This window comes from Heterocephalus glaber, unplaced genomic scaffold (assembly GCF_053883595.1).
Source record: "Heterocephalus glaber isolate CG9 unplaced genomic scaffold, H.glaber_assembly_v1.0 deba00001569, whole genome shotgun sequence".
NCBI classification, from domain to species: Eukaryota; Metazoa; Chordata; class Mammalia; order Rodentia; family Bathyergidae; genus Heterocephalus; species Heterocephalus glaber.
This window is the reverse complement of record NW_028258354.1, coordinates 312504-331561: the sequence shown is the minus strand read 5'-3', so window position 1 is coordinate 331561 and position 19058 is coordinate 312504. Positions and strand designations below refer to the sequence as shown.

At 35.4% G+C, this 19058-nt stretch overlaps 1 protein-coding gene across 1 annotated transcript; it reads right to left on the bottom strand.

The window, feature by feature from the left end:
• Nucleotides 1-1362: 1362 nt before the first annotated feature.
• On the bottom strand, nucleotides 1363-2322 carry LOC101709774 (olfactory receptor 9K2). The gene has a single exon (XM_004875342.2). It carries the CDS (start codon nucleotides 2305-2307, stop codon nucleotides 1363-1365), a length of 945 nt encoding a protein of 314 aa, XP_004875399.2. The 5' UTR covers nucleotides 2308-2322.
• Nucleotides 2323-19058: the final 16736 nt, after the last annotated feature.

Here is a 19058-nt window from a genome sequence, read left to right as displayed (position 1 = left end):
ATAGCATTATTACAAGCACTCTTTCAAGTAGAAAAATTGTAAGACAAAAGATACTTTTGTACAATCTTTTCTCAGTAAATGCTTAATTTGTTATGTATATATACACCACCTACATTGATCATAACTGCTTTTCTTCATTAACATGGCATATTTTACAAGTAAGCCCATATAAAAGACATGAACCACTGCACAATTTCCCTTACCCCAGCTTTATTATTCCTTTTTTGTTTTCATTAAGTTTATTGGTACATTTTAGGCATACAATACAGTTACATTCATCATTGGGAACTTGTACATTTACATGATGTATCTTGGTTCTTATTTTTTCCCTATTCCCCTGCCCTCCCTTCAACTTTATTCCTTTTAAATATATTTTCTAAATAGACCAAGAAAAGTTTCCCAAATTACCAACCATCTTTTTTTTAAGCAGCCCACATTATTACCTCTAAGATTATTTTTGGCATAACTTTCTGGGTTTCAGTTATCCAAAGAGCTGACTCTCTAACAAAATTGTAAACTTCTAAAGGATAAAGTAACTTGTCCCTCAGCTCACAGATACCAGGATATTTACACAGGTATTCAATAAAAATAATGAAATATACAAGTATGCACCAAGGCATAAAGGAGTAAATTTTGTATTACATTCAATTTGATGACTACTTTGCTTCTATTACTTTATTAAATATCCCCCAGTAATAATTAACATAAGAAAAAAGTGACAAAGATACAAATTGAGAGAATGAGCACTCAAAAAATATCTTCCATTCTCTATCTCCCACTTTACTTCTTTGAATAAGATCCAGCACCTTGTAGTACCTCAGAGCACTGCTCAGTGCCTGGGTGCTCAGAATATAAGTTTTCAAATTAATCTACATAGTAAGGCAACTTATTGCTTTTTATTATTGTTATTTCCTCTCTGTATAACACATAAAAATACTTATTCAAGGTGAAATATAATAACATTTTAACATACTAATGAAAATAAAAATAAAAATAATTTATTGAAAAAATAAACTGAGAATCCTTATCAATTAATTATCCATGATTGGGTGTAGGAGAGAAAGGTCTTCTCAAAGACTGGCACTTGATAAAGTATTGCTTAAGCACTATATCAAAATTTTAAAACATTTTTCAACACTATGGCATACATATTGATTCTGTGAAAATAAAATATTGCTGGAGATAAGTGGGAAGTATTATCATAAAAATGCTTCCCAGGCAGCTCCCATGTCCAGCATAATCAGAATTAATATTTCAGTCATGAAAGAAGTAGTATTTTGGAAAGGTAAGTCACATTTAAAAAGCTAAAAATGCCACAAGAGGCATAAAAGAAAATAGCCACAATCAAGTGGTGGAAGATAATCAATAAAGAATAGTATGTTTCTTCTCTAGAAGATTTTTTAGAGCCTCTTTGACATCCTTGTTTCTCAGAGAATAGATTAAAGGGTTCAGCATAGGTGTGACTAGGGAGTAACATAAGGAGGCCACTTTACTGAGTTCAGGAAATCTGTCTGGGGTGAGATACATGAAAAAGACAGCACCATACAGCACACTCACGACTCCCAGGTGAGAGCTACAAGTGGAGAAGGCTTTCTTACGTCCCTCGGTAGAGTGTATATTTAGAACTGTGGATACAATGTACATGTATGAAACAATAATGACTATGATAGTAGGCAAGACAATGATGCTGGATAAGGAAAAAGATACCACTTTATGGATTAAAAGGTCAGAACAAGATAATCTCTGTAGTGGACGAGTATCACAGTAAAAGTGGTCAATGGCTCGAGAAGCACAGAAAGATAAAGTGGATGTCATGCTGGTCTGAAGAACTGAGCTGATGCAGCCACAAAAATAGGAACCAGCCACCAGCTGACTGCAGAGACGCGTTGACATCTGAACAGAATAGAGGAGTGGGTTGCAGATGGCAATGAAGCGGTCATAGGCCATGGCTGCCAAGAGAAATCCCTCAGTCACAATGAAGAGCGTGAAGAGAAAGAGCTGGGCCACACAGCCTGCAAAGGAGATGGACTTGCTCTCAGACCAGAAGATGGTCATAGCTTTGGGTGCAATAACAGATGAGTAGAAGAGATCAATAAAGGAGAGGTTGCCTAGGAAGAAATACATTGGTGTGTTCAGCCGGGGATCAGTCATAATAATGGCCACCATCCCAACATTCCCTAAAATGATCATGGCATATATGAGCAAAAATAGTAGGAAAATGAAAATACAGAGTTCAGGGCGGACCCTAAAGCCTACAAGAATGAAGTCAGTCATTTCCGAGTGATTGCTTGTTCCCCTGTCACCCATGGAAGAGACCTGATGAGAGGCGCAAGGCAAAATAAACAAATGGATTTTTAGCACTGATCCTAGCATTACAAATAATCTCTAAGCATTGTATTTACAAGGCTATCATGAAATCATTGTTAATTTTAGCTTCCTATTAATTTTATTACTTAAAAATTTCAAACAACTGATGTTGAATCCAAATATCATTTTTATTTCATAATTCCTGAAAGTGATTAGAATTTGATCTTCTTTCTGTGTATCTAATGCAATGCTTTTGTACCATAATACCTTTCATATTTTCAAATAACACTACATATCTCTCCTTATGATTTACACAGTAGCTTCATTATCATGAAACAATGATTCAAAAAGAGAACAAATAATAAATTTAATTCAGAAATAGTTTTAGTACTCTGGATCTCTTATAGTCAAGATTAGGAAAACTTGGAGGTTTAATTTAGAATACTAACAAATGTATAAAAAGTGACTGAATTTTTTTTGAGTTACTTAAGATGTTCAGTTGCTTTTTGTGCATCATGGAAACTGAACTCTAATGCAAGTTTTATAGCTACTAAAATAAAAGGTGTATACAATCAATCATAAAAATGATTCTCATATTCCATGATTTGTCTCCTGGATGCACCATCTCTACATTTTCATAAAGAAAATTTCCCATTGTTTCCAATGCCATGGTTTATATTTACTTAAGAGGTCTATAGAACAATTGCTTTGGAAACTGAACAAAATGTATATGAAATAACTGCAAATTATATTTTTATTTACCTTGAGTATGTCTTCATAACTACCACTAATTCGTTAGTTCACATATATTTTAAACTTTTATTGGGAGTATGATGTACTCTATCTTTCACTTCAGGATATGAGTGATTTCACAGGGACAATGATAATCATAGCAAACTTTTATGTGACTTTCTAAATATACCAGGAACTTTTCTAAATGCTTTCATAGTACCTCATTTAACCCATAGAGTAATAAGATGAGCTGAATACTATTGAACCATCACTTTCTAAATGGGACATTGGACAAGTTCCTTATATTTTCTGTCACTGTCTTCTTATATACAAAGGGGTTCTGAGAACAAAATAACCCTCAAAGTTTTCTTATGAATGAATGTAAAATGGCATATGAAGGTAAATCACTTGACACCGGTTGTGGCAAAGTAGTCAATAAATGTTAACCATTATTGTTTTTATTATATATTTTAGCATTCGGTCCCATAATTTACACCAAAACATCAGTGCTACTTAGGCTGAAAATTAATATGTGTATAGGTCTGTTTAGATAAATGATTCTAAGGTGAAGAAGTGAATCAGAGAATCTTTTAAAAGTTTAAACAGAATGAAGAAAACTGTGAGAAATGTAGTATTTAACTGAGAAAAAAGTGACTAAGAGAAAAATTGCATAGTATGTTATCATCATTCAAGATAGCGGTAAATGTGGAAAATAAAATATTCACCAGTTCCATCAAAACTTAAGTATGCAGGTTTATATTATAACAAAGCAAGATTTTAAATTAGATTATACTTTAGGACCTGAGAATATGTGAGATATCTGAGTAGTGAAAGAGAGCCTGAAGTGATCGTAAAATATTAATTTTTAAAATAGTATATTTTGCTTATCTTTATTAAATCTTGCCTAGAACCAAAGACACAAATTATTTAAATTTTTGAGATTTATCCTTATCAAATTCATTCCAACACCATATTGAAATATGAATATTAAATATTCAACATTTCTCACCTAACAATAACTTCATTAAGGTCAAACCAAACTTGTCCTCCACATATTTATTGTGAACATAATGTTCTAGTCTGGTAAATGGCAATTAATCAGTGTAAATTTATTATGTAGATAAAAATTGAATGATAATAAGCAGGTAAGATCAGAGTAATAAGTTAATATCATAAATGTTATAATATCATAAATATTAATAAATTAAAAACAAGACATTATACATGGAAAAGGAATTCTTCCCAAAGTATTGAACAAATAGTAGATTTGTAAAAATCTCATAGCTTTAAAAGTTACTTTTACCTCCTGTTGTTTGGTAGTTTATCAGATCCTATTAAAAAATGAAGCAGTAGAATTCCAATGTTTCTATCTTGTCTTGTTTTAATTCTAGAAAGAGTAAACATAAAGTTAATTAATATGTCACAACTACAAGTACTGAAAAATTACTACTTTGAGATAAAATGAATTCCCTCTACCAAATGCACATTCATGATTCCAGTTTTAGATTCTACCAGTAGAGAAATGTGACCTATATCCCTCTTTACTCTATTTGAAAGCTGTCCTTTCCTTTGGTAGTTAATATTTTGAAAAATTCTATAGTCTTTTTTAGAAGAGAAATGTGTATTTCCTAAAAGATTGTCTGCAAAACTAAAATAATTCTAGGAACTATATTCTATTGTTATGCAAAATGAACCTGTAGAATCAGACAGCAGTACATTTTCTGTCCTACATTCTTAGAAGCTTCTATACTTTTAAGGAGGGAGACTTATTGCCATGGATAAGTGAGTAGGGCCCTGAGCCATCTGTAATTTGGTAATCTGCCAAAACATCAGCAAGAGTTATTCATAACAGCTTTGGATTTGTGTAATAGAGTAACACTTTCAAATAATTGCAGCATTGAGGTTTCCTTTACCTTCTGGAAGATTACCCCCCTGGGAGAAAAAGAAACTCAAGTCAATTATTAAGACATCTAGATCCTAAGAGCACAGAGGCTCTAGATTTTAAAGAAAGAAAGAAAGAAAAGAAAAACATAAAAAAGAAGCATTTTCAATTTACTCCTATAACCTCAGACTTCCAGATTGCTGAGATGATAGGCAGACATCACCATCCTTAGCTAAGTTGAGTTTTTCTAAGGCTATATATTTAGAGTGATCTTCCAGGAGTTGATAGTAGTAAAGCCAGAGCAGTGACTCAGAAAAGGTCCAGTACCTAATATAAATACATAAAAGTGTGTTACCTTTTGAATGACTTGACATTTAAGAATATAAATGGAAACTCATGGTGTGGAAGTGGTAAGCAGAGAGGAATCAAGGGAGGATGAGGGATAGATACCCTTCCAAGCTATGCCCACAGTGAACACCTCTTCCCACCAGGCTTCACCTCCCAACATCACACCCAGCTATAAACCCATCAGTGAACTAATCCAGGGAAGAGTATCTCACACTAATGATCTAGTCACCTCCCAGAAGCCCACCTATGAGTGCATAAGGCTTTGGAGGGACATCTAGATATAAACCATAACATTCCACCCCTGTCCCTTAAAAGATTCACTGCATCTTTTTATATAAAATGCATTTGTCCATCTCTAAGAGTTGTCAAAGTCCTAACAGTTTTAGCATTGCTAAACATTCAAGTCCAAAGTCTCTTCTGAGATTTAAGGCAAATTCTTAGCTGTGAGTGCCTGTAAAATGAAAAGAAAGTTAAACACTTCCAACATACAATGAATGGCACAGGATAACCATTCCCATTCTAAAAGGAAGAAATAGGAGGATAGAAAGGAATGGAACAAGAACAGGACTGAAATCTAGCAGGAAAAACATTAAATCCTGTAGTTCCTTGCCTACTACCCAGGGGAATCTGAGGCAAACGTGAACTCCAAAGGGTTTAGGTGACCCGACCTGAATAGCACTGCTTGTGGTTGTAGCCTTCATGCCCTCACTCTTGGGCTGGCTTTACTTATTCCTCCTGGCTTTCCTCAGACATTCCAAGTTCCTGGCGTCTTAATATTCTGAGATCTACACTACCCTGGTTTCACCCTCACAGATTCATGCACTGCCCTAGAACATTGCCTGGCCTCCCTTGCCTTCTTCTGAAATCTGAGTGGAAGCCTCCCTCTCTGACCCCACAACTCTTGCATTATGCATTGGCCTAAAACCAGGATCATGTGGATGACACCAAGATTTGCCACCAGCTGGAGCACTAGCTGAGCCCTTTTGCATCTTGGTGATTACAGAACCCTTTGAGTACTTAGATGGCTTAGTGGGATGAGCTGAATTCCAGTGACTCAATTCCCATTTCCTAGGTTGCCACTATTCTGGTGCAAGGTGCTCTATGGCTCTCTTCTCAAAGCAAAGTCTTTCATCTTTACAATTTTGAGTGTTGGAAAAGTGGGGTCCTACTGGTTCCTGTGATACTTTCAGGCCATTTCTTCCTGTTCCAAAGTGCTTAACTTCTTCTTAATGCAATATTTTGAGCAACCAAGCTCTCCTCTTCTCCATCTTTAGAGGCCCCAACTTTGCTGGAGTTTCTTTTCTGGCCAAACTTAAAACTTTCAAAATCATTTAGTTGGGCTGCTTGCTCCTGATTCTCAAGGTAGGGCTGGCTAAAAATCCCCTGACCGCAGCCATGCCTCCACCTCAACAGTAGACTGTCTTGAAATTTCTTCCACAAGGTCTGCCACCCTTGATCTCAGTCTCCCACAAAGTCTCTGGACATAAGCAAAATGCAGACAAATTTTCTGCCAGAGAATCACACATGTGGCCTAGAGTCCAATTGACAGTAGAGTCCTTCTTCCCAACTGAAACCCCTTGAGCCTGGTCTTTTCTGGCTCCATTGCAGTCAACACTCGGGTCTTCTGAGCTCTAACAAGAATCTTCCATTGAGCTCAGCTCACAGCATTCTAGGGAGGCTTCTCTAGCTGGCATCTCCAAATATTTCTACACTCCTCCCACAAGCCAAGATAGTATCACAGCAATAGCCCCACTCTTGGTACCCAAATTTATCTTAGTTACTTTCTCATTACTGGAACAAAATACCTGACACTCATGAGTTAAAGGAGAAGTTTATTTTGACTCACAGCTTGTAGAGATTTCCATCTATAGTCTACTGGCTCTGAGGCAGGGCTACATGGTAGACAGATGGATATGGCACAGAAGAAACATTTCATGGCATAGCAGGCATGCTATGTGTGAGAGGAAACTCTTTTGGGCCACATCTACATTACCCACTTCTTCCTACCAAGTTTCATCTCCCAACATCACACCCAGCTAAAAATTCATCAGTAGAATAATCCACTGATCAGTAGCATCATCTCATAATTCAAGCATCTCTGCAAAGCCCCACCTATGAGCACATGAGGCTTTGGGGCAACATCTAGATATAAGCCATGACACTATCTATGTTACACTCTGAAAAAAAGTTGTTTACATTTTTCCACACCCTAATACTTTGTATAGGTTTAAGGATGAAAGTTTAATTGATCTGACAGTAAATTTTAAGACAGCCTAATGTTCAAATTGTGACATATGAACTGATGGCTGCTTTTATCCAGGTTCAGAATCAGCAGTAAAAAGAAGAGCAGAATAATTTGGGAAACATGAATTTTGGCCAGAAAAAAAGTTCATATGAAGTTTGGACCAAAGGAGATGTGGTTGCTAGGAGATTTGCATCATTAAAATAAACCAAGTACAGTGGTACCTCAGTTCATCAACTTAATTCATTCCACGATTCTGGAAAAGATGGACATGTTCATGTTCATGTGGGAAAGATGGCTATGGTGGTGTTTGTCACCCAGTGCAGGGGTCAAAAGTAAAAGCAAAATTTCACCAAATGCTTCTGTTTGTGAACCAAATTGTTGGCAAACAAAAACATTCATAAACTTAGGTACCACTGAACATTAAACAAGGACAAGAAGAAAGATGCTTTGAGGATATTTCAGGAAATAGTAGCATCTCACCCTTGCAGGCTCAAAGTGCAAAAGTGTAAGCTTTTCATTTGCAAAGAAATCCCCAGAGCCCCCTGCTCAAGAAGGCTTGCCTAGTGTGTTCATTTTCTGCATTATTTTATTGTACTCAGTCATCCAGATATTTAGACACTGCTGCAGATGTGTTCCAAGGGGGCTTGGCTACTGCTTGAGCTGGTAGCAGACCTTGATATTGTGCACATAATGCTAGTTGTGCAGGCATCAGAATGCAAAAATTGTGGGATCATGGAGGATACCATGAAGATTTCAAAGGAAGGCCTGGAAGACCAAACAATTTGTCCCTCAAAGGGAGATACATGTGAGAATGAGGCCAAAGGTGCAGTGGAGACCCCAGGAAATTGGAGATGCCAGTAATGTGGAACATCTGCCAAGGAAAGCCACAGGTATCAAGTTGAAGCAGACCAAGAAAGAGGCCATGTAGGCTGTAACCAGCAAAGCATAGAGAGGGGGTGGGCCCAACCCCTGTGAAATTCATCTCTCACCGCCATGTCTCTCAGATGCTGAAGGTAGTTCTACAGGATGTATTATTTGACATGTTGTGCTTCAGTGTTGCTTTGGACTTATGCTTTTCTATCCTCTGATTCCTTCCTTTTGGAATAGAACTCTTATGCCATTACCTTGGAACCATATAACTTCTTTTTTATTTTCACAGATAGTCACAGCTAAGGGGTTTCCTTGAGTCTCAGATCCTACCTGAACTTGAACTTTCTTGAAATACTTGAAGAGCTGAGACTGGAGAAATAATTACTGTGGTTTGGGTTGTACACAAGATAGGTACCTCATGTTAGGTGAAATTTTGGTCTTGTTATTGCTTTTATTTGGAAATTAAATATGGTTTAAGGAGATGTGTTTGAGTGTCAAGTTGTCAAGGGGTGGGTTGTGACCACTAAGTATGATTGTAAATTTAACATGTCTCACAAATTAGTAAATCACACTCTGGGCTCTGGCTGGGTCACAGGGGCATGATCATGGGGAGCATATCTGGTTCCTAGTTTTTTTATGACTCATTTTTTCCAACATTTTTTGCTTCCCAGCTGCCATGAGCTGAGTCCTTCCAGCTAATGTTTCTGCATTGAAGCCATCCAACCTTGAACTGAATCCTCTGAAACCATGAACCAAATTAAAACTCTCTTCCTTTAAGTTGTGGGTGTTAGTTATTGTGTCCCAGTGATGAAAAAGCTGACCAATACAATAGTTCAGCTCTAAGCCCAGAGATGTTTAGGTATTTCACAACTTATAACACATCTCATATATGGAGGTTCCCAAAGAAAGGACACTCACAGCAGGTTAATAGAACCCAGCTTTAGTTCTCTTTTCTTTGTCTAGGAACTTTATTGTCTTTAAAATTGCCATAATTAACAGGAAGGGGGGGGAGGGAGAGAGAGAGAGAGAATAGTATATCCTTATTTGAAGGATACTATTAGTAGGAACTATTATCACTGCTTTCCCACCATACCTTTTTGGAAAATGACTAATTTAGTGCTGGGTTTTCGTGAGTTCTTTCACAACACTTGATTCCTGAGTCTTTCTCACCAGTGGTCCTCTTGGTGAGAATAATTACTTTAAATTACTAGTCTTGACTCAGCATTCAGGAATTCTGTAGTATCACCAGCTTCTCTCCATTGAAATGTCAATTCTGATATCTGCTAGAACTGCCTTTGGGCTGTAATAATCTAATGATATTTCACCTGAAAGACAATTTCCATACCCTTTAATGTTAACTGTATCTAATACAAATATTATGCACCCTATGTAACACATAAAATCGACAACCTTAATTTTCTCGGTATTTTTTAAATAAGAGATAGCAAACTTTACAACTGCCTCAAGAATTATTAATTATTTTTTCATATTATTATGAGGAGAACATTTTATTCTTTGATTCTGAGGGCCACTACCCACATAGAATATATAGAAGTAATATCAGAAGTAGGGCTGAAATAAATAATTTAGTAATATAGTCACTAAGTGGTTTTGATGTCGGTGGAAATTTCTCAGGAGGCTTTTCAGCTTTCAAAGTTAGAGGATAATATTTAGCATAGAAAAATCCACTGGCTGCCCACCTGATAGGCTAACAATCACTTTGGCAAAAAAAAAAACTACATCTTTATTACTTGTGCCCTTTCAACTTCTCTTCCTGAAGTTTTAACATTTGCAACTGCAAACTAAAAAGTTCTTTAATTCTCAGTCCTATCCAACAAGCTCAAAATCTCTCATTGGGGTTTATTCTAATCCTACTATTCTCAGGCAGAAAATATTTTGCTTTAAGATTTATCTTTAAGGAATTTATACATAACTATTTTCTGATCATAATTAAGGAAAATTCTTTAGAAAAACTTCAATCTGCTGATAATCTTTTCACTTTTTTCCATTGAATAAAGCAATTGAAGACAAAGCAGAATTACATGATTATTGGATAATTTGATGTTTCTTTTGAATTGAAATAGCATTGCATAATTGTTACAAAATAGATGTTTATATTAAACTTAAAAGTCTCGCTCCACTTCATTGTTTTTGTCCCAGGGCAGGAAGGAATGGATCAAAATATGCTAATAAAAGGATATTTTGATTTTGATTTTACCAGAATTTCATATATGTGTGTCTGTGTGTGTGTGTATTTAAGAAAATATTTCATAAAATCATAGATAATCTTCAAAATAATAAAAATGATACTGTCCTTCAACTTCCTAAGGTAACGTGGAAAAATTGAACGTAAAAACCCAAAATTTTATGACTTAAAATGCAAAGATTCCATTAAAATGTTTCTTGATATAATAAGCCTAAGGAACTTTACCATAAAACATGAACCTTTTGAGAATTCTTGAAAGTATAAAGAGGCATAAGAGCAGAATGAGTATGAATAAACTTTTTTTTTTTGTACCCGGGATCGAACTCAGGTCAAAGCAGCAAAACCACTGAGTTAAATCCCCGGCCCTGAGTGTGAATAAATTTGAAATCCACCTCCACCCCTTAATGGCAATAAGATGATCTAAGATAAAATATTTAACTTTCTTAAACTTCAGCTCTTCTCTTTGATCCCTGAGGACTAAGCTCATTAAATGAATTAATGTAATTCCATACATTTACAAGATTGCTATAAGGATAATAAGCACTCTATCAGGGTTTCCTACAATATCCTACAGTTAGGGTCATACTTGCTGACATAAAACAAGAAGATAAAGGCACACAGATGGGTCAAGATGGTTAAATGTGTTTATTCACAAGTTAAGTAATTGTGCATACAGGTAACATTAAGAAATTCATCACTTCCCTTTCTTTCAAAAAAGCTGCTAAAACTAAAAGGGAGATTTAACAAAGTCTTGGGATACAAAATTTATATATAAAAATAAAAATATTTCTCCATACTAATGACAGATAATTGCAAAAGTAAAATAAATACATTTCAATTTATAGCACCAAAATAAAGAAGAAAGCTTAGGTGCTAATTGAACCAAAACATTTGATTTCTCATATTTGAAAGTATAAAAAATTGCTAAAAGAAAATATAATAAATATATATACAATGTTTGTGGATTTAAAAAGTTATATTAGGATGTCAAAATTTTACCCAAAATGATCCATAATTTAAAACATTCACAATCAATATTCTAAGAAGATATTTACTTAAATAGCATTTAATTCACTAATTTCAATTCTCACTCTCTAATCACAATAATCAGGCTATGATAGAAAACTCCAGATATTAAAACACTATGAGATTGAACTAAAAATATATCTATATAATATAAATATATATATAAAGCCATATATGTAAATGGCTTTTATTAATTGTCAGCAAATGTGTCAAGACCAGTTAATGGAAGATAGGGCAATGTTTTAAGTTTGTTTCTGATGTAACAACTGAATACACATATGGAATAAAATTGACCTTAATCTTTACTTCATACCATAAATCAAATTGATTCAAGACTGATAATGAACTCTAAAAAAAAAACTAATATTATCAAATCTATAGATGAAAACACAGGACAATATCTTTGTGGCCTTCTGTTTGTCAAAAATATCTTAATATTGTAAGGCACTGAGAACAAAAAATTAAAATTTATGATTAACTAAAGTAAAATATCCTAACCTTTAGAACCATCATTAACAAAAATGCAAAGACAACCCACAGACTAGTAGAAAACATACATTGCTGATAAGCAATGAATATCCAGAATATATGAAGAAATTCCCAGGATTTAAAAGTCAGATACAAACCAGACACACATTTATTCAATTGCAGGCAAATTTAGTAACACTAAAGAATAAACATCACAAGTATGAGCTATCTCTAATCAGGATCTACCTCCTAACAGTACATTCAGCCATGACCTTGTCAATGGATCAATCCAGTGATGAGTATTGTGCCCACCCCGGTGATCAAATTACTTTCCAATAGCTCCATCTCTGAGTATATGGGAGCTTTGTTCTACCTTCTGGATCTAAATCATAACAAGCAGCAACTAGGCTGAGAAAGCTACTGAGCTGCTGATGAGTAATCAGAAATAATCAAGGAATATGAAAGAAAGAAATGTCTCAAAGATTGAGATTACAATAACAGTAGAATGGTGATCCACTCTCAAGGAAAGAAAGAAGAGCATTACATTCTTCTTTTTAGGTTTGACTTATAAAATTGCAGAACTACTTGGACTGGTGATGCTATGGGCTCTTCATTCTTTCCCTTTATGAGTGGGAGAACATTTATGCTGACTGTTTTTACCATTGCATGTTGGATGTAAAGCAGTTATCTTTTGTATTTGATTACTTAACGAAAATGCTCACTTTTCCACTACCCATATAATCACCCATTTTCTCTTTAACTTTGCAATTTCCATTCACTATAGTTGGAGTCTACTTTTGTACTAAACTTGTGATGTTAGTGAATGAGCTGCCCACAAAAGATGTATGTTGTAAGATAAACCACAAGGTTGGGCATTTCCAGAAGTTCTTCATGATTATACATTCTTTTTTTTTTTAGTGGAACTGAGGAGTAGTAGCGTCTGAAGTCCTAAGGAAGTTATTCACACTCCCAACCTACCTGATTTTGCCACATACTTGGTCCTCCTTTTATTCTATCTATGTGACCTTTGGCAAGTTTTCCTGAAAATTTGACAGAAGGGATAATTAATCTTGTTTTCCGCATAGCTTGGTCCTCTTACATACTTGACCATTATATTAGTTAGATTTCCTATTCCTGGGACAAAACATTTAATAACTGCAAATTAAAGGACAGGTTCATTTTTGGTTCATGATTTCAGACCCCATGATATGTTGGCCCCCGTACAGAAACATAATGGTTAAATGGCATGGCAGAGTAAAACTGCTGAACTCATGGCACTTGGCAAGCAGAGAGCAGAGCAAGAGCCAGAGAGGAAGTGACCATGGACCACTTCACACTCCCCAAGATTATGCCCCCATTACCTATCTAGACATACCCAGAAGCATGCTTTATTATACCCTAGGTGTCTCTCAAGCCCATCAAGTTGACAATAAAGATTAACTATCACAACCACTCAGAGGGAAAGATAGTCTTACTAAATTTTAGAATAGTTTCTTGAAGATTCCACATTCAGCTACAAATGTAATCATTATAAATTAAACACACTATCTATATTGGTCCATTTTTTTCCTGATTATATGACCAAAACTGTCATATCAGCTGTTACATTGATAATCAGAGTACAAGATATGATCAAAATATATCATGAGCAAAAAATATCATGAATGTTGCCAAGTGCCATCCAAAGAAAAGACAGGCTTATAAAAACATTACTGTGTGTTCTCCTTCACCTATTCACCAGATATGGCACCCTGCAACCACTGGCTCTTCTCTAAAGTCAAAATGACTGTGAAAGGTAAATATTTCTAATTGATTCAGGACTTTGAATCAGTCACAACAGTGCCACTGAAGACACAAGAAAAAGACTTACAGAATTGTTTCAGAAAGTGGCAAGAATGATAGGATAAGTGTGTTCAAAATGAGGGGGGAGTATTTTGAGGGACATTAGTGACAATGTGTATTACACTGCAATAATTTTTAATTGCAACATTCACCATATTTTTAGATCACATCATATGAAATTTTGAAGATGTAAAGATATGGGTAGTATCTCTCATTTGAATCTGAAAACTTGTATTTTAATCACTTTCTTTTCTAAAGAATTAAGTTCTTATCTCTAGGACTCCAATATTTATTGCTTTGAAGACTTTAGTCCCCGATAGAGAAATACTTCTACTAAGTGACACAATGTATTTTAGTTAAATTCAAAGCAACAATTCACATGTCTGTTGATTTTAGCTTTCAAATTATAAAAGATAAAGAAATAATTGTTTTATAAACTGAAGATATTAATTCTGTACAACAAGGGAAATGGAACTAGTATTATAAAGTAGAGAAAGAAAGACATTGGACCTCAAAAGATTACCTAGATTCCTCCTGGACATTAAAATCAAAATAAAAGTTCAAGAATGCTACATTGGATACAATGAATATTGGACACAAATGCACACAAAAAGCTACTGTGAGTGTCTGAGACCTCACTGTGTGTCATTAAATACAAATTGGAGAATGAACATGTTGATTGGGCCTCTTAAAGTGTTGGAATCTAGTTGAATCTTTTAAATGCAGTCAACATGCTGTTTATTTTCGCTTCCTAAAAATGTTTATTTCTTTATTGACTATTTTATTTCAATAAAATTTATATTTTAAAGTAGTTTCAGATTTACAGAAAAATTACAGATAGTACAGAGAGGTCCCACAAGCTTCTTGTCAAGTTTTCACAAATTCATATCTGACAATATTATGGAAGATTTCTCAAAATCAAAGAAATGTGCAATTGGGCTGTTTCCAAGTTTTAGCTATTACAAACTGTGCCGCTATAAACATGGGTGTGCATATATCACTATGGTATGATTCTTTTAATTCTTTGGGGAAGATACCCAGTAGAGGAATAGCTGGGTCAAATGGGACTTCTAACCCTAGCAGTTTGAGGTATCTCTATATTGATTTCCACAGTGGTTGCACCAGTTTGCACTCCCACCAACAATGAAGAAGGGTTCCTTTCTCCCCACAACCCTACTAGCACTTGTTATTGGTTTATTTCATGATAGCAGCCATTCTTTCTGGGGTGAGGTGGAATCTCAGCATTGTTTTCATCTACATCTCTCAAATGATCAGTGATTTTGAACATTTTTTCATGTATGTATTTGCTGCTTTTACTTCTTTGTCTAAGAAATGTTATTTCAGATGCCAATTTTTGAACTGGGTCTTTATATTTGGGGGGTCTGATTTTTTTTACTTCTTTATATATTCTAGATAGTAGAACTTTATCTGAGGAACAGCTAGAGTCTGGATAAAGAAGATGTGGTTTTTGTGGGCTGGGATTTAGCTCAGTGGTTTTGCTGCCTGTTGGGCCTGTGCAAAGACCCAAGTTTGAAAGCCGGAACCAAAAAAAAAAAAAAAAAGAAGATATGGTTTTTAATACAAAATGGAGTACTACTCAGCCATAAAGAATGAAAAACTAGAGACATTTATAGCTAAGTGGATGCACATTGAGGCCATACTCTTAAGTGAAATAAATAGGACACACATGTGTAAATACTGAATAGTTTCTCTATTTCTATATTTCTCCTAAAATAAGAACCAAGATATATCATGTAAAGGTAGGAGATCCCAGTGATGAAAGTAACTGTACTGTATACCTAAAATGTACCAATAAACTAAATGGGAAAAAAAAAAGGAAGAAATGACACTGTGTGATTACTAAACATCATCTTTTATTTGTATTTCATTAATTTTTTCACTAGCATCTTTTTTTCTGTTCTCGGATTTCATCAATAATTCCTTCCATATTTTGATCACTTCAGGGCCCCTTTTGGTCCTGGAAGCGTCTCAGAGTTTGCTTTCCTTTTTTTCATTTTTTTTTTTTTGCACTTTATTAAATTATTTTATTGGTACATTGTAGGTATACAACACAATTACATTTCTCATTGGGAATTGTACCTTTACATAATGCATCTTGGGTCTTACTTTTTTCCCCATTCCTAGCCTTCCCTTCACCCCCTCCACCCTTCCCTATTTGCAAAGACTTTATTTCCATTTTTCCCATTTTTCAGCATTTTTTCTTTCCCTTCTTTCCTTTCCCCTGCCCCTCCAACTACCTCTACCCCTTTGGACCTTTTCTTCCTATTTTGCATTATCAATTATTCATTCTAATCATTGGTACATTTTAGGTATACAATATAATGACATTCATCATTGGAAATTTGCACCTTTACATAGTCTCTCTTGGTTCTTATTTTTCACCCTTGCCCAGCCCTCCCTTCAACCCCTCCATTCCTCCCTATTTACAAAGATTTTGTTCCTATTTTTCCATTTTCTCATATTAATCCCATTCCCTTCTATCCTTTCCCCTAGCCCTCTCACTTCCTTCCCCTTTGCCCCTTTTCTTCCTATTTCACATGACCTATTATACATTTAGTCCTTATTTACACTTTCAGTTTCTCACACCAGAGAAACTATTCAGTATTTATATATGTGTGTCCTATTTATTTCACTTAAGAGTATTGCCTCAATGTGCATCCACTTACCTATAAATGTCTCTAATTTCTCATTTTTTATGGCTGAGTAGTACTCCACTTTATAAAAAAAAAAAAACACATTTTCTTTATCCAGTCTCCAGTTGATAGGCATTTGGGCTGTTTCCAAGTTTTAGCTATTACAAACTGTGCTGCTATGAACATGGGAGCACATATATCACTGTGGTATGATTCTTTTAATTCTTTGGGGAAGACCCCAAACAGTGGAATAGCGGGGTCAAATAGGACTTCCAGTCCTAGTTCTTTGAGGTATCTCCATACAGATTTCCACAGTGGTTGCACCAGTCTACACTCCCACCAGCAGTGGAGTAGCGTTCCTCTTCCCCCACAGCCTCACCAGCATTTGTTATTGGTTGATTTCATGATAGCAGCCATTCTTTCTGGAGTGAAGTGAAATCTCAGCGTTGTTTTCATTTGCATCTCTCAAATGACCGGAGATGTTGAACATTTTGTCATGTATTTATTTGCTATTTCTACTTCTTTGTCTGAGAAATGTCTGTTCATTTCAGATGCCCATTTTTGGGTTGGGTCTTTAAATTTGGGAGGTCTGATCTTTTTAAGTTCTTTATAGATTTGAGATAGTAGACCTTTGTCTGAGGAAGAGCAGGTGAAGATTTTTTCCCACATTGTGGGTTGTCTCTTCACATTGCTGGTGATTTGTCTTGCTGTACAGAAGCCTTTTAATAAGAAGAGATCCCACTTGTTGATTCTTTGTGCTAGTTCACAAGCAACTGAGGTTTTGTTCATAAAAACTTTTCCTACACCGATGTCTTCAAGGGTTCTACCTAACCTCTCTTCCAACTGGTTCAGAGTTTCTATTTTAATATTTAGATCTTTAATCCATTTTGATTTTAGCTTAGGTCTAGTTTTAATCTTTGGCAAGTGTAAGCCCAATTTTTACCAGCACCATTTATTAAGGAGGCTATCTTTCCTCCAGTGAAGGTGTTTGGCTCCTTTATCAAAGAAGAGATGGCTGAGTGTGTCTGGTGTTGTTTCTGCATCTTCTAATCTGTTCCACTGGTCCTGAGGTCTGTTTCTTTGCCAGTACCATGCTGTTTTTATCACAGTAGCTTTGTAGTATAGTTGCAGGTTGGGGATTGTGATACCCCCTGTCATGTCTCTGTTACCTAGAATTGCTTTTGCTATTCTGAGTCTCTTCTTGTTCCAAATGAATTTTTGGATTGTTTTCTCGAGGTCCCTGAAGTATGCTGCTGGGATCTCAATTGGAATTGCATTAAATCTATATAGCAGTTTTGGAAGTATGGCCATTTTCACTCTATTAATCCTTCCTACCCATGAGCAGGGGATGTCTGTCCATTTTCTGATATCATCTTCAATCTCTCTTTTCAGAGTGCCATAGTTTCCAGAGAAGAGGTCTTTGATTTCTTTCATTAGGTTGATTCCTAGGTATTTCAGTTTTTTGGATGCTATTGTGAAAGGAATTATTTGCCCTATTTCTCTCTCAGTGAGCCTGCCATTTGTGTAGAGGAAAGCTATTGCTTTTTGTGTGTTGACCTTGTAACCAGCTACTTGACTGAATTTGGTTATTAAGTTTAGAAGACTTTAGGTGGAGTTCTTGGGGTCTTCTATATAGAGTATCATGTCATCTGCAAATAATGACAATTTGACTTCTTCATTTCCTATCTTTATTCCTTTTATTTCTTTCTCTTGTCTAATTGCTGTGGCTAATGTTTCCAGAACTATATTGAACAAGAGTGGTGATAGTGGATATCCTTGTCTTGTTGCTGATTTGAGTGTGAAGGATTTCATTCTTTGACCATTTAGTATGATATTGGCTGTTGGTTTTTCATAAATGGCTTCTATCAGTTTGAGGTAGACCATCTATTCCAATTTTTTGTAGGGTTTTTATCATAAATGCATGTTGGATTTTGTCAAATGCTTTTTCTGCATCTATGGAGATAATCATATGGTTTTTGTCCTTGGCTCTATTGATATAGTGTATTACATTGATTGATTTTATTATATTGAACCATCCCTGCATCCCTGGAATGAATCCCACTTGATCAGGGTATATGATCTTCTTGATGATCTTCTGCATTCTGTTTGCCAGTATCTTATTAAGGATTTTTGCATCTATGTTCATTAGTGAGATTGGCCTATAGTTCTCTTTTTCAGTTGGGTCTTTCTCTGCTTTGGGGATCCAGTTGATGCTTGATTCCAGGAAGGAATTTGGGAGTATTGCTTCCCTTTCAATTTCATTGAAGAGTTTAAACAGTAGTGGTACTAGTTCCTCTGTAAATGTCTTGTAGAATTCAGCAGTGAAGCCATAAGGGCCCAGGCTTTTCTTAGTTGATAAGTTTTTAATTACATTTTCAATTCCATTGGTTGATATTGGGTTGTTCAGAATTTTTAGGTCTTCTTTGTTCAACTTTGGTAATTCATATGTATCTAGGAATCTGTCCATTTCTTCTGTGT